This window comes from Nipponia nippon, unplaced genomic scaffold (assembly GCF_047370975.1).
Source record: "Nipponia nippon isolate SJK-2023a ecotype South Korea unplaced genomic scaffold, ASM4737097v1 scaffold_3, whole genome shotgun sequence".
NCBI lineage: Eukaryota > Metazoa > Chordata > Aves > Pelecaniformes > Threskiornithidae > Nipponia > Nipponia nippon.
In genome coordinates this window covers 63,453,750-63,466,960 of record NW_028262347.1, presented here as the reverse complement: position 1 = coordinate 63,466,960, position 13,211 = coordinate 63,453,750, and the positions used below count along the sequence as shown (strand labels likewise).

General features: G+C 48.9%; 1 protein-coding gene across 13 annotated transcripts in view; it reads right to left on the bottom strand.

The window, feature by feature from the left end:
* Positions 1–13,211, bottom strand: part of HIPK2 (homeodomain interacting protein kinase 2) — a 145,126-nt gene that overhangs the window by 24,469 nt on the left and 107,446 nt on the right. For 11 of the 13 annotated variants that reach the window (XM_087767797.1, XM_087767800.1, XM_087767801.1 and 8 more), the window contains 6 exons: positions 12,992–13,154; positions 10,169–10,388; positions 8,459–8,580; positions 3,686–3,828; positions 3,132–3,311; positions 199–480 (listed from right to left, as the gene is read on the bottom strand). In XM_087767797.1, the coding sequence (XP_087623923.1) occupies positions 199–480; positions 3,132–3,311; positions 3,686–3,828; positions 8,459–8,580; positions 10,169–10,388; positions 12,992–13,154 (1,110 nt within the window). The remainder of the gene's footprint in view (positions 1–198; positions 481–3,131; positions 3,312–3,685; positions 3,829–8,458; positions 8,581–10,168; positions 10,389–12,991; positions 13,155–13,211) is intronic. The other 2 variants (XM_087767809.1, XM_087767810.1) reach the window with 1 other exon arrangement.

Sequence of the window (13,211 nt, the reverse complement as noted above, 5' to 3'; positions counted from 1 at the left end):
GAACATCATCTAAGTCTGCAGAGTCCTCAGCTAGTATTTTAGCCTCCCCATCATCTTTCCTCTCAAATGAAAGATGACCTGGGTGATGAGACCCAACTGTAGCTCCTGGGACCCTACAGCAACTCCTGGGATGCTCCAGCACTTCTCTGCCTCTATCTCTCTCTCCTGCACACAGAAGAGCAGAGAGCCGCTGCTCACCTGGTGGGTGCATGCTTCTGCTCCTCCTCTTCATCTGTGTCGCTGCTGATAGTGATGACACTCACGGCGGGGCTAGGGGTGTCGGGAATGATTATCGTCTGCCGCTGCCGCTCCCGTGTGGTGCTGGTCGCCACATCGCCCCAGCCGCACGTGACGGAGGTGCTGCAGGCAGGGCTGTTGTGCACCATGGCACAGCGGGGAGGCGTGTTTTCCTTCACTCGTTTCGACCGCTGAGGTGAGCTGATGGATTGAGAGGATGAAACTTCATAGGTGGATGCATTTCTGGAAATGGGAAAGGTTGTTAACTGGTTAAAACTCAGTTTGCTTACGTTGCCCTTCGCCACGGCTTTGGATTCCTGGTCTTTGATTCAGTGGTCCTAATGTATGGAGTCTAGGAAAACTGCAAAATTGGCAGTCCCCTCTTCAAAGGACAGAGTGCCTCACATGACTTATTCATATAATTGGCTCAAAAGTAGGTTTTTTTTTTAGTAAAAAATTCAATTTTGTTTTCCCTAGAAATTTCCAAATGAGAAATGCTGCCTCCCAGGAATTTGCGCTGGGAGGTAGAGGCTAGTCACACAGCCCAGACATGCTAAACACAGGCAGGCACAGTATGGCTGTCGCAGAAGGAAGAAGGACCCAAATGATAATCCCTTTCTCCTGTATCCTGCACGGATGCATCATGACCAGAAAAAGCTAAAGGTAAAATTAGAATTTGTTGTAGAAAACAACAATCATTTATCAGGAAAACTGCTTTTCTTAGTTGAAAATTTAATTTTCTGTTTAAGAATCTTTTCAATGAACATTTCCTGCCCAATGCTTCATCCTCTAGGATAGTGGAGTCCCAAGGATGAGAGCACGCAGATGGGAGGACACACACTCTGTTTCATTTCATTCCCACGTGAGGCAGCAGATACAGCATATATAAATCAGAAAGAAAAGAACAATCTTTTTATTATGCAGTAGAAAAACATTCTCAAGTCCTGGTTTTTTTCCAAGTCTTCCTACTTCTGCTTGTCTGCCTGACAGTTGGAAAGGGCCCGCTTGGATCAGGGATCTGAACACAGAACCTGTCCACCAAACAGTACAGCACAGGTCTGCAGATGGGAATATTTACCAAAGCGCACTGACTAAAGTCCATTTCACTCATTTCCCGCATTTTCTTTCTCCCCCCCCCCCCCCCTTTTTTTAAAAAACTTTTATTTCTTCTGCCTATTGCAGAATATTTGCAGATTCAAAAAGGAAGCAAACAAAGTTCTGGTTTTGTTGTACAGTGGGGCCTGGGCTCCATGTTCAGCTTGGCCCGAAAGCTAACAAAAGGAATAGGTGGCATCCATCAAAAGGAAGTCTTTATGGACGTATCACACTATACCAACTTACACAGGGTCTTTTGCATAACAAATGGCTGCACAGTAGCATTTGCAGTGCTTTTTGAATACCAATGAGCAGCATGGAGTACCCTCCTCTCCAAAGGAGCACATTCCTCATTTGGCCACAAAAGCATAACGATTAATGAAGCTGTAGAAACCCGTTGCTCTGAAAGTGTCCAATTCCTCCTGGATGCTGCCACCCTGCCCCTGGAGAGGGAAGGGAAAGGGGAGGCCCTGCACAGGCACACTGCTTGCAACAGGTGCTCTCTTTTGCTGGTTTGCTGGGGACGTAGCTGCTTCTGCTCTACATTACGAATGGATGAAGACAGCTGGAGCCCACCCAAAGTAAATGCAACATTAGAGAGCACATAAATGGGAAGGATTTAAATAGGGGCCTCTTAGAGTCAAATTGGTTGTGAACTCAGAGCTCCTCTGGCTCCAGTCCAGTCACCCAGGAAAACCACAAGCTCCTCTGTTTTTGTCACTGCACAAGTGGTGACCCATTTTGGTTCTCTCCCCTGCACTGTTCTGTTTTGGGTTTTTTAAAAGAAATGTGCTCGTTTTGCAGCCTAGAGGACTTTCCCCAGAACAGCTGCACATACATCTTAAACAGCCTTGTCCTCTAGGCAAGATTACAGGGCTGTGACAGGCACTGCAATCATCCTAGTATTTGAGTTGGGCCACATAGCATAGTATGAACCAAAACCCAGTCTCCTCCTTGCAGAGCGAAACGGTCCTACTGAGAGTTGATAGATTTACATGTCTAAGGTCTGCCCCTGTATGAGATGTCCTTATAAAATGCTCCTTGTTTTATGCTGCTGTGATTATAAAAAGGCCAGCGCGGGTATCTGTTGCTGGTGTGTACTGTTGAAGATAGGGGCCAAGCACCTATGTTAGGAGCTAGAGAGCTTGAAGGTGACCTAAAGCCACCTCAGTCCTCCACTTAGCATGGCATAAAAGCTCAGAAGATGGGTCATCATCCCGTTGCTTTTGAAAGGGCAGATCTTGTATGCACACATCAGGCAAATGTTCCTGAAGATGCGGTCCCCTGGAGGCGCACCCCCCTCTGGAAATGCAGACACTGCACCTCAGGAGTGCTTCTTTGAGATGATGTGGTAAGAAAAGGTGTGTCGACTGGTCATTGCACCATGCTAACCTGAGAATATAGTTACATTTTTAATTACGGTGACTACAAGGCCTCAAGTAATCACAGCAGCATAACGAGCTGTATGAACTGAGTCTCCCATCCTGCACCCCTCCAGCCACTAACTCCTGCACAAAATGATGCTCACTGGGTATAAAATGCACCTGACTACCTCTTACCCCCTGCTCTCCTGACCTGGGTATGGAACAGGTGGAGGAGAAAAGAGTCCAGTCACAAAAAGTGTGACCTAATCACTCATGGGCCGTGGAACAAACTTCACTTTGCCCCACAGATGTCAGTGAATACCACCCTCGTCAGGATGCTTGCATTGCAGGGCTGCATTCGGAACAACCCAGGCATGGACTCCTGCCTCACCGACGCCACGGCCAACGCCAGCGCCGGGAGCCATGCACACTCACCGGGGCGCCGACTGGTGCTGCTTACTCTTCCTGGCGGAGGTGGCGGTGGCGGGCGGCTGGCGCATGACGTGAGCAACACCCACGTTGACGGGCTGGGCTGCGGGGAGAGTCACATGGCTAGCTAACAGCGCGGGCTGCTGCATGATGGGGTTATAATGGCTGCCGTGAGCGTGGGTGTTTCTGCAAAGGGGGGAGACAGGCACACGTTTAAAATGCAACCGGCGGCTCTTCAGCAGGCTCTTTCACAGGCTCCCACCGCCTTCACTGAGGCACCCTCCTCCAGGGCCCGTTGGGCTCCCAGTCCCCCCAGGAAGGAGCGTTTTCCCCAGGGAAGTGACTGAAGGGAGCAGCGTGGGCACGGCACTCCAATTCAAGGATGGGGAATGGAGAACCGCCCATAGCTCTCAGACATGGGGGCTGCAGGCTGCAGCCTCCTGCCCTTCTCCCCCCGCTCCACAGACTCATGGGACCCCATCCCTCCTGCCCCAGCTCTTCTGATGCCTCCTCCAGCACTGGTGGGTACTTCAGGGAGCCTCCAAGCACCTCCAGTTTACCTCCAGTCTGCCAGCGGTTGGGTGCCCGCCATGGACTCCGGGATGACGGTCGCGTGCTGGACAGAAGTGTGGGTGGCCACCCCGGTCAGCTGCTGCCAGGCAGGAGGGAGCAGGATCTGCTGAGTGCCACTGGGCCATGCTTGCTGTCGGGCAGAGGGAAAACAATTTCTTAACAAGAGGCATCATACACCGAGCGTGAGTGGTGGTCCATGCTCAGCTGGGGCTCCTAATAATGATCATGGTCATACTACCTAAGTCTTACCACTTTTCGGTCACAGATGATAAGTACTGTTAGGAAACCACAGCAAAAGCAGCAAAAATTATCAATATAGAGAGTGCAAAGGAAGGGAAAAAAATCCCTGCTATCCAAAGCAGCAGCTGTGTTTTAGGTTAAACTAGAAATGGGAGGGATTGAAACTGGTCGGCATTTCAACCCAAACGTCAAACTCTTTAGCACATTTTAATTTTGACTTTCCAGATTAGCTGGGCACTATGGTCCCATTGTTATTCTCCCCCTCCTACAGCCAATTTTCCTTCTCACCCCAACAGGACCTAAAGGACTTCAGGAACTTAAAGGAACTAAAAAGGAGAATGAAATTTTCAAGGATCAGAAAAGAGAACGGGGGGGCACAAGGCTTTTGTGAGGAGGTGAAAAAGGTGAATTTGGGGATACCAAAAGGGAATGCGCATCGGTCACGGAGTGCTCCTCAGGAGGAACACCTTGCCAAGGAGCCCAGTCACCTGCTTCCAGCTCAGCAGGAACCCCCCCGGCCAAAGCAGAGTGGAGCCATGCATGGCTACACATTGCGTGCCTGTCCTCTCCGTGTGCCTCTCCGGCTTTTTCTGAGCGGGTGCCCCCCTTGCAGGGGTGGAAATCTCTGCCCTCTGAGTTCAGCCATCGCTCTGCTTTGCAACCATCCCTCCAGCTGCGCTGCCACAGGCATGACTCAAGTCGTCCTGCTCCAGTGACTCCACACATGAGTCAAATGATTGGGTTTTTGACTTGAGAAACTTTCTTTGCTATGTGCTGCCTGAAGGTGGCTCTGGCAGCTTCTCACTGCCTGGGCCTGGGAGCGCAGGGGTACCGGCTACGGCACTCCTTAATCCCAAACTGCACCACTGTATTGGACCTGTATTGTGTTATCTCACAGCTCTAAGGAGGGTAAATTTTAAAGAGGGGGTGATTCTTCTGGACATGTATTTGTGCCCATCTCCATCCTCACAAGAATCTTGTTAACTATCCCCATAATCCCCTCCTATACCCCAGTAAAAAAATAAAAACCAACACAACCAAAAAACCACCGCCCCCTCGAAAAAAAAAGCCTTTTGCCAGTTCTGCTCCAAAGTTTGACTGTCTTGTAATTTTCCATGTTGCTGAGTTAGATGAAAAGGCTGCTACAGTGAGGCCTCTCGGCAACATCTGCGAAGGATGGACAGTCACAGGGCTTCTGAGGGCTCTTCATCTAAGGAGCCACAACCACGGACTGGTGCTGCTCGGAGCAGATAGGAGGAGGAGGCAAAGACACAAAAAGATCAGGGAGGAAAAAAGCTTTTTTTTTTTTCCTTTTCTTTTTTTTCCCCTTTTTTCCCAGCTTTGATTTAAAAGAGGAGACTAAACTACTGTTGCAGTCAGTCCCAGGGGACTACCTGGATTTACTTGCAGAGAAAACTGCTTCCTTCCTTTTCAGGAAGAGAACTGAACAAATCTAAGCTCCTTTCCCAACTGCAGCACATAAATTTAGATGCAGTGTCAGGGTCCAAGCACAAATTCCTCACTTATTAGGTAAGGACCACTGAATCATTTAATCTGCAGATAAGACTTGTCTAGGCTGATCCACTAGCACACTGTGCCGTGCTTACACACAGGAGGCTTGTGCCGGCAGCCACAGCCTTTTCTCAGTTATTGCATTACTGCAAAATCGTGCCGCCATGGCAGAGCGCCGCGCTGGCCCCTGCGCTCGGGAGGTGGTGGGTCCCCCGGTGCGACGGAGCTCCCGCTTCGGATGTAGAGCAAGAACGACTGATGGAATAAGCGTGTTTGCTCTGAAAGCCGGTGGCAGGACCTCCATGAGAAGAAGTGTTGTTGGGAAGGAGTTAAAAGGAGAGAAAATCAAGAATTCAGGGCGTTATTCAAGGACAGGGGACAGTTCTGGGTCACGTCATGGAAGCCTGCCGGAAAACTGTACAGCTCTGTCTCTTTTGAGATCTGAAGCTGCATAGAGCTATTAATAAAGACAGGATCAGTCTCCCTTCACTGGTCCCTGTGCATACAGTATGCGGACCAGACTTGCTTGAGATGGTGAAAATAGACACAGAGAAGTTACAAATAAGTTACTTTCACCACTGGCTCTGCATCTTGCAGGCTGCTTGCTCTGTCTAGCTCCACGCCATGGACTGCAGATGCACAGCTGCCAGAGACGATGCTCAAAATCCATCACTGCCTCTGCCTTGGGTTCCTCCAGCTCCTGGAGCTCCTTCCCCTGTCCCTCCTCCGGGACTGCTGGCCTCATACAAAATGCACAGGGAGAGCCGGATGCCGGCTGCGCTGGGATGCAGTAAGGCTTTGCCAGCCACAGCAATCCTGATGCGGGCAAGCACAGCAACCTGTGCCGCATGCTGGGCCAGGGAGAAAGCTCGATGGCACTACACAGTGCTGGGAGCACAAGGTGCGACATCATGTCTAATCAGGGGACAAATAAGGCAGGTGAAAAGGCAGAAGAGGGCTCCGGAGGTGCTACGCTCTCTGCCAGGGACAGTCCCTCTAGTAGTTGGAGCAATTGCACGGTCCAGTCTGAAGAGCATTACATAAGCAGCTGTGCATGAGAGGAATAGCTCTCTGCTGAAAGAGAGACACACAGCCGCTTGGAGATCAGATGTGACTACAATGCATTACAAAGAAGCTGTGTTTTTCCATTCAGGAAACTGGAATTGGGTACAGATTTGTTTATCAGACCAGCTGCTCAGCCCGAACCGAGCGAGGCCCGTGGACACCAGATGCCACCGGCATCAATCAGAGCGCCTTGCCATCAGAGCGGCAGCTAGCATTTCTCATAGCGTGAGAGACAGACAGATATATCAACAGGCAGACTGCCTCTCTTTTATTAAATCAAAAATTAAAAATCCATGCAAGTCAGGAGTGTTTCTCAGAAACAGCTTAAATTCCCGTGAGGACATGACAGTGAATAAAACGTCAGTAGGAAGTACAAGAGGGGCAGCCCACAAAATGGGAGTTCATGTAGCAGGGGCAGAACAGAAATTGGTAGCAAAGGTTCTTCTCAACACTCCCTCCCTTCTGCAGATTGCGTGGTGACACCAACAAGGCCACCTCAAGAAGAAAGAAGGGACTGGAGGTCTCAAGATCTTTCAGGATCCTGCTGCCTTTGGGATGCTTCAGACCTGACCCTCACCCCTTCAAGCCCCATGTAACAGCACACCTCAGGAGGCCTGGCAGAATGGCGGGGCTGTGTAAAGCTCTGTCACCTCCTTCACCCACTGCCTTGGCTGACTTCTTGCACAAGCAATAGGTGCCTGCAACCGTGCCTGCACAGACTGCTTCTCGCTTTGCCATTGTTCTTGTTTCCCTTGCCTCTTAGGCTCTCCTTTCCTTCCAAAGAAGAGAGCTGGCCCACATAGGTTATTACAACAGGCTGCAACAGAGAGAGGTTCGATGTTTCAGACAGCCCTCTAACAAAGACTCTGCTATTGGGAAGGGGCAGGGCACATTAGCTAATGGAAATCACACAGGCTGCACGTTGCATTTCGATTCGTCTTCCACCAGATAAGCATGACTGGCAGCTGGCAAAGAAAGGCAATCGCACCAACAGTCTTACCCTGGCAATGCAATGCACAGGCATAAACCCTGAAGTCTGCTGGTACTTGACTGCCTATGAACGCACTGTCATTAATGAAAGCATGGCAGATCAACCAATCCTGAGTCAGAGGCATGCATTTTTGACTTCTACGTCATCTTTTCCAGGCTGCACAACTTAATACTAAGTATACGAGGCGCTTTTTCTTTTCTGCCAGAAACATGCTTGATATTGGCAGAGGTACCATGGCACCAGCTGAAAACCAGCAGGGGCAGATTCACTGAAACCAGCACAAGGAGGAATGCACTGCTCCTCCTTTTTGGGGAGCAGGGGTTCCCCTTGAGGATGTGCACGTGACCAACGGTACCCATTCCCATTTGTTTTTTTTCCTGGGAGTAACCATGCTTTTCCTGTGAGGGCATTTCAGACAATTGTGCCAACACATGCTGCTGACAAGGAGAGCTCCTTGGCTGTGGGGCTCTTGCCTCTCCCCACTACATCTCTCTTATAACTTAAGAGCAGAGGGGCAGCTCATAAAACAGAAGGGTGCAAACTTAAAGCATGAAAGATATTTATAGGCAGCATGCAATTCACCAGCACAACTCCTGGCCACCAACTACCACTGAGACCGCAAGTTCAGGCGGATGCAGGAAGGTTATTACCGGTTCCTCCTCAGCAGAGGCCTGACACAGCTTCCCCTGAGGCTTCCCACTGATTCCAGTGAAGAAGCAAAAGGAAAGAAGGTCTTTCCAGAGACTTTTGCAACTCTGACATAGCCTTTGAGCTGAACAATGAACTGGGGGAGGTTTGGACATTTCAGAGAAAGCCGGAGACCCTTACATAGCTGCCCAAGTCTCCGAACTGCACCACAGAAGGCCCTCAGAGAAAGCTACTCTTCTCAGCCTCCAAGAGCTAAACAACACAAAAAACACCTGCCGAGCTCAGTGTCTTTAGAGCTCCTTACCTGTGCGAGGAGTCCTGGCTGGATCTGAAGAGGCTGGGCCCCAGGAGCCTGAGTGACAATGGGAACGGCGTTCTCCATCCGAACTGAATACCCAGCATGCTTCGAAGGGGAAGCTTGTAACCCTGTTCCACCAGCACAGAAAGTACAGCATTAGCCATCAACAGCATTGCTAGTAACGGTGGTCTGGTTTTCAGAGGTGCCTTAGGGCACTCGCTGATGTCCACTTAAATTGCAGTGTTCAGTCCCTCCAAAAAATCGGGCTCTTGGAGTCCCACATATTCCATTACAACCCAATGATGTCCATCAAATGTTGATAAACATGATACATGCATAAGGGTGCAGAAAAGACATTTTCAAACACGTTAAGGGATTAACTGAGTTCATATTTTTAGGGTACCTTGAATCTGTGGGAAACATCTCAATACAATGTGTACAGGGAGAAAAGGAAGAGAGGGGAGGGAACGGCTTCTCCTCCCCCATGTTCTCTGGTTTGACAACAGAAAATGGTCCTTGCCAGCCAAAAACCATTGCTATGTAAGAATGCTCTCTTGTGACCCAAGTGGCACAGCAAGATGGGACTCCAGAACTGTGCACTCACTCAGCCTTGATGGGAATAGGTGATTTTCTCTTGCACAGCTTCTCAGAACTCAGATTTAAAAGGCTCTGATTTGACTGTGTAAACTAGCACGCCCCAGATTCCAACCATTGCTGACTCAGCCACGCATTAGTCTAACTGAGCCGGAGGAAACTTCGCTCTCCACCACCTTAGTGCATGACACAGCCTGTGCTACCTCCTCTGCTTTAGAGCTTTCTCAAGACAGCAAGCGGAAGATGTTAGCTTACATATTCTAGCAATACATTTCTGAAGTCAAACCCTTGAGATGCATTTTAACTATGTAGAAGAGGTCTAGCTAAACTCCCCTAGTTCAAAAGAGCTTTGATAATCTTGCAGAACATTTAGCAAGTGCCTAGAGACTGGTGCACAGACAGGCTTGTAGAAATGAAGAGCAGAAGTTGCACCAGCTGAACCAAGGTCTATTTAGTCCACTTCCTACAGATACCTGGCTAGTTTCTCCAAATTGCTACAGCGTGTTAAGTCAAGAGAAGAACAAGCAGCTAAATCTGGTCATCACCCAAGCTGTCTGACAACGGTACCTACCACTGGTATACGCAGGCAGAGCTGTTCGCAGCAGGGCTGAAGCTGAAAGAATTGTACTGATAAACAGTGACGTGCATCTGTTATGGGGGCAAACTCTCATCTCCACTAGCATCATGCTCCCTGCTGCATTAACCTCCTGAATCCCCCTTTTAACAACTGAATCACTGAGAAGTGATGAAGCCATTATTTATGTATTGATTTATCATTGTGGGGGCAAGTTTTCAAGTTTACCAAAGTGAGGCAGAAGAACCTTAAACTCTGTTCAGGACAAAGGATGACAAATATCACATATTCTCCCCCAACCCCTTCTCAGTGCCTGCCCCATTGTTTTAGACCAGCCACCTCCAACCCATGATGTTGGAGATGCCTGCAAGATTCTCCACTGCTTCAAGCATTTCCATCTGCAACAACATCATTGCTTTTATGGTAGAAAAATTGCTGGCCTGTAAATATGCTCTGCACTAAGGAAGCTTGTTTCCACCAAGAGCTAGATGAAACTGCAGCAGGGAGGGAGCAGCAACTGGCCAAGACTTGGTAAGGGCGTTACTTACCTTGGAAGCCTGGTGGGCAGACAATGAGAGCTTGCTGGAAGGGGTCGGGCCGGGCACAGATCTGCGCTGTTCCTGTCTGCAGGGGCATGCTCCGCTGGGCCACCGCAGCCATGGACGCCGCTGAGGGCTGGTAGAGTGCAGATTGGTAATTTAGTATGGAGACCTCGGGGTTGGCTAAGGAAATAGTGGCACTGGAGGAGGTGGGAGCCAGGTTGGTGGTCTAAAGGAATGACGGGAATTAAACAAAAACAAACAAAAAATGAGGGAGATGGGTACGTTGGAAGAAGCAAAATCCAAAAATAAAACAAAAAAATAAAATAGTGTAAGATAAAGAAAGGAAAAAAAAACAAAAGAAAACCAAAACCAGCAAACCGAAGCCAAACAAGGGGTAGAACGGGACACTAAGGAGCACAGAGGCAAGGGCAGTGATGGGAAAGGAGCACGATCTGCCTGAGTAATCGCAGCTGTACCATGCCACGGGACCTCCGGCCACCCAGCACTGCTGTGTACTGCTCGGAGACATAGTGCGTTCTCCAAAGCAGAACTATAGCCTCATTTATCGCCCACCTGGCTCTGATTGGCAGCATACAGAAGATGGGTTCAGAAAATGCTACTATCCCCAAATCACGTTGCTCTCTCATCAGGCACGTAGCTCAGAAGCAGGTCACATTCCTTAGGTAAAAAAAGAGACTCAGCACCTCCATGCCCTGTGAAGCCTCATCCTGACAGGGGAGACTTATTCCAGCCTTTCCTCTACCTTGTATCTAAGATGGCACATGCCCTTTGAATTATGTTTTGAATTTGAAGGGTCAGAAGGCATAACAGTAGGTAATAATACTTTCAAAGTCCAAACTTCACTTGGCTTGACTTTAAAATCTTTCAGAGCAGAAACTCCAGCAGGGGATGTTGTAAAGCCACAAAAATCAGCCCAGTGTTCTGCAAAACATCTAGAAATTTTAGGGTGATTTGGTTTTTATTTAGACTGAGTCTGTAACAGTGGCAGACAAACAATCCCTAAACAGCTCTGCCACTGCCCTATAAAAATATGCCCTTAGCATTCACGTCTAGGCAACTAGGCTCTACCAGACCAGAGCCCACCTTTCCCCTCCATCCAAACGCACCAGCATCCAAGGTGGAGATAGGTGAGACACTTTCTCATGGTGATCGTATGAACCCAGGATGAGGCTTTGATCAAGGCTGCAGGAGGCAGCAGGCTCAGTGTTTCGTGCTGCCCTGGTTGCCACTGGTCCCAGGAAGGGTACCCATGCTGCACTGCCACAGCCACAACCACAGCCACGAGGGATGCGACAGCAAAACATTTCTTCCTCCTCCTCCTCCCCTCTCTGTGCAGAGGCAGAGAAGTGCAATCTGTTCCCCTGTGCAACACACCGAGCAGCAACCACGACAGCTCCCACACTCCTAATCTCAGGAGTCATAACTGGAAGGAGGCAATCCCCAGACATTTTACAGAGACAGGGAGCACCAGAGTGCCAAGATGACTGGTATGTTGAAGAGAACAGTGAAAAGTTTAGAGCTTGTTCAAATTAAAAACACCCTTCCTGGAAATGTTTCTACCACTTCTTCTAGGAATACTGGAGATACCACTTCTGCTCACAACACACACCCTTATGAGAATTCAGAGATTACCACGGACCTCCCCAGGCAACAACCGATCTTAACATCAAGTGAGTTGTGAGGAAACGAAAGCAAGTCTGCATTTCCTACTAGCAACTGTGGTACAAATGGTGTCTCTGCCCTACAGCTGGGGCCTAGGGGAGCATGTAGCATGCATTTCTTTTGCCAGCATCTCAGAAACAGCCAAGAAAGGGAGCCAGTGTTTGTAACATACCCTATCACACCAAGCCGTGACCTATCTCTGTCTGCATCTGCTTAATGAATTGTTCCAACAGATCTTCTGTGATCACATGTATCGAGAACTGAGTCATGAAGTCTGGTTTTCTGAGTGACACAGGAACACCCTGTACATCTACACAGACTCCTTTAGCTCCCTTGCTTTCCAAGCACCATTTCCGCCACGCCACCTGCAATCTCTAGAGTGAATCTTGAGCAGCCTGTTCCCAACAGGCTTAAAAGACAGTAGCTATTTCTTGAGCTGCAGTCTCCTAGAGTGCTATCCCTGGCGAGTCTCCTTTCACCGTTGTAATACAGTACCACAGTAAACAACTTAGCCTGCCAGTCACATAAAATTTGTCAGCCTGGCACCGCCCAACACCGGGGCATGTAAAACTAATACAAGAGTCCAAAGCATGATTACAAAGCCAGAGCCCACCAATGTAGAGTGCGATGTGTTTGGAGCGGGGATATGTGCACAGGGTCCCCACGTCAACTGTGGCACCTGGAGTAAAACCAATGAGATAAGAATAAACATTACCACTAAACTCTTCCTTCCTGTTGATCGGTTACAGTGCTGTGTCTGTTATAGAAGGGTTGAAATTCTTTTTACTTCCATTTGAAGAAGTGCTGTAAGATCACAAATACTTCTGCCTGACCCAGGGAGCGCAGTCCTGCTTGCTGCATTAAGGGACTAATGAGCTTTTCCCCATAGCAACTTCCCAAGTAAGCAGGATTTATCACCCCCAACGACAACATAAACAATGAGGGCAACATTTCACCGTCACACAAAGCGTCACAAGATTACTACTTGCCTGAAGAAAAGAGAATGAGGAAGAGCGGAGGAAGGAGAGTAAAAAAGTACCATCTTTTTGCAGGCACGTTAAGTAGGATGCTACTTTGTTTTTCATCTTCCAGACCCTACTGATGTAAATGTTTCAAGCACTGGCTGCTTCTGATCGATGCCCTTACCTGGTTGTGGACCGTGTTCAGCTGGTTGTTAAAAGTCATGGTCAAGTTGGTTGATGTGCTTGGGGCTACATGGGTGATGAATGGCGTCTTGCTCTGGTTCACTGTGTCATACATATTCACCCGCCGCTTGCAAATCTCCATGTTCTGGAAGCAGGACTTGACACTGTGTAAGGAAAGGGGGGACAAGGAAGAGACAGAAAATCAACCAACCGACCAACAC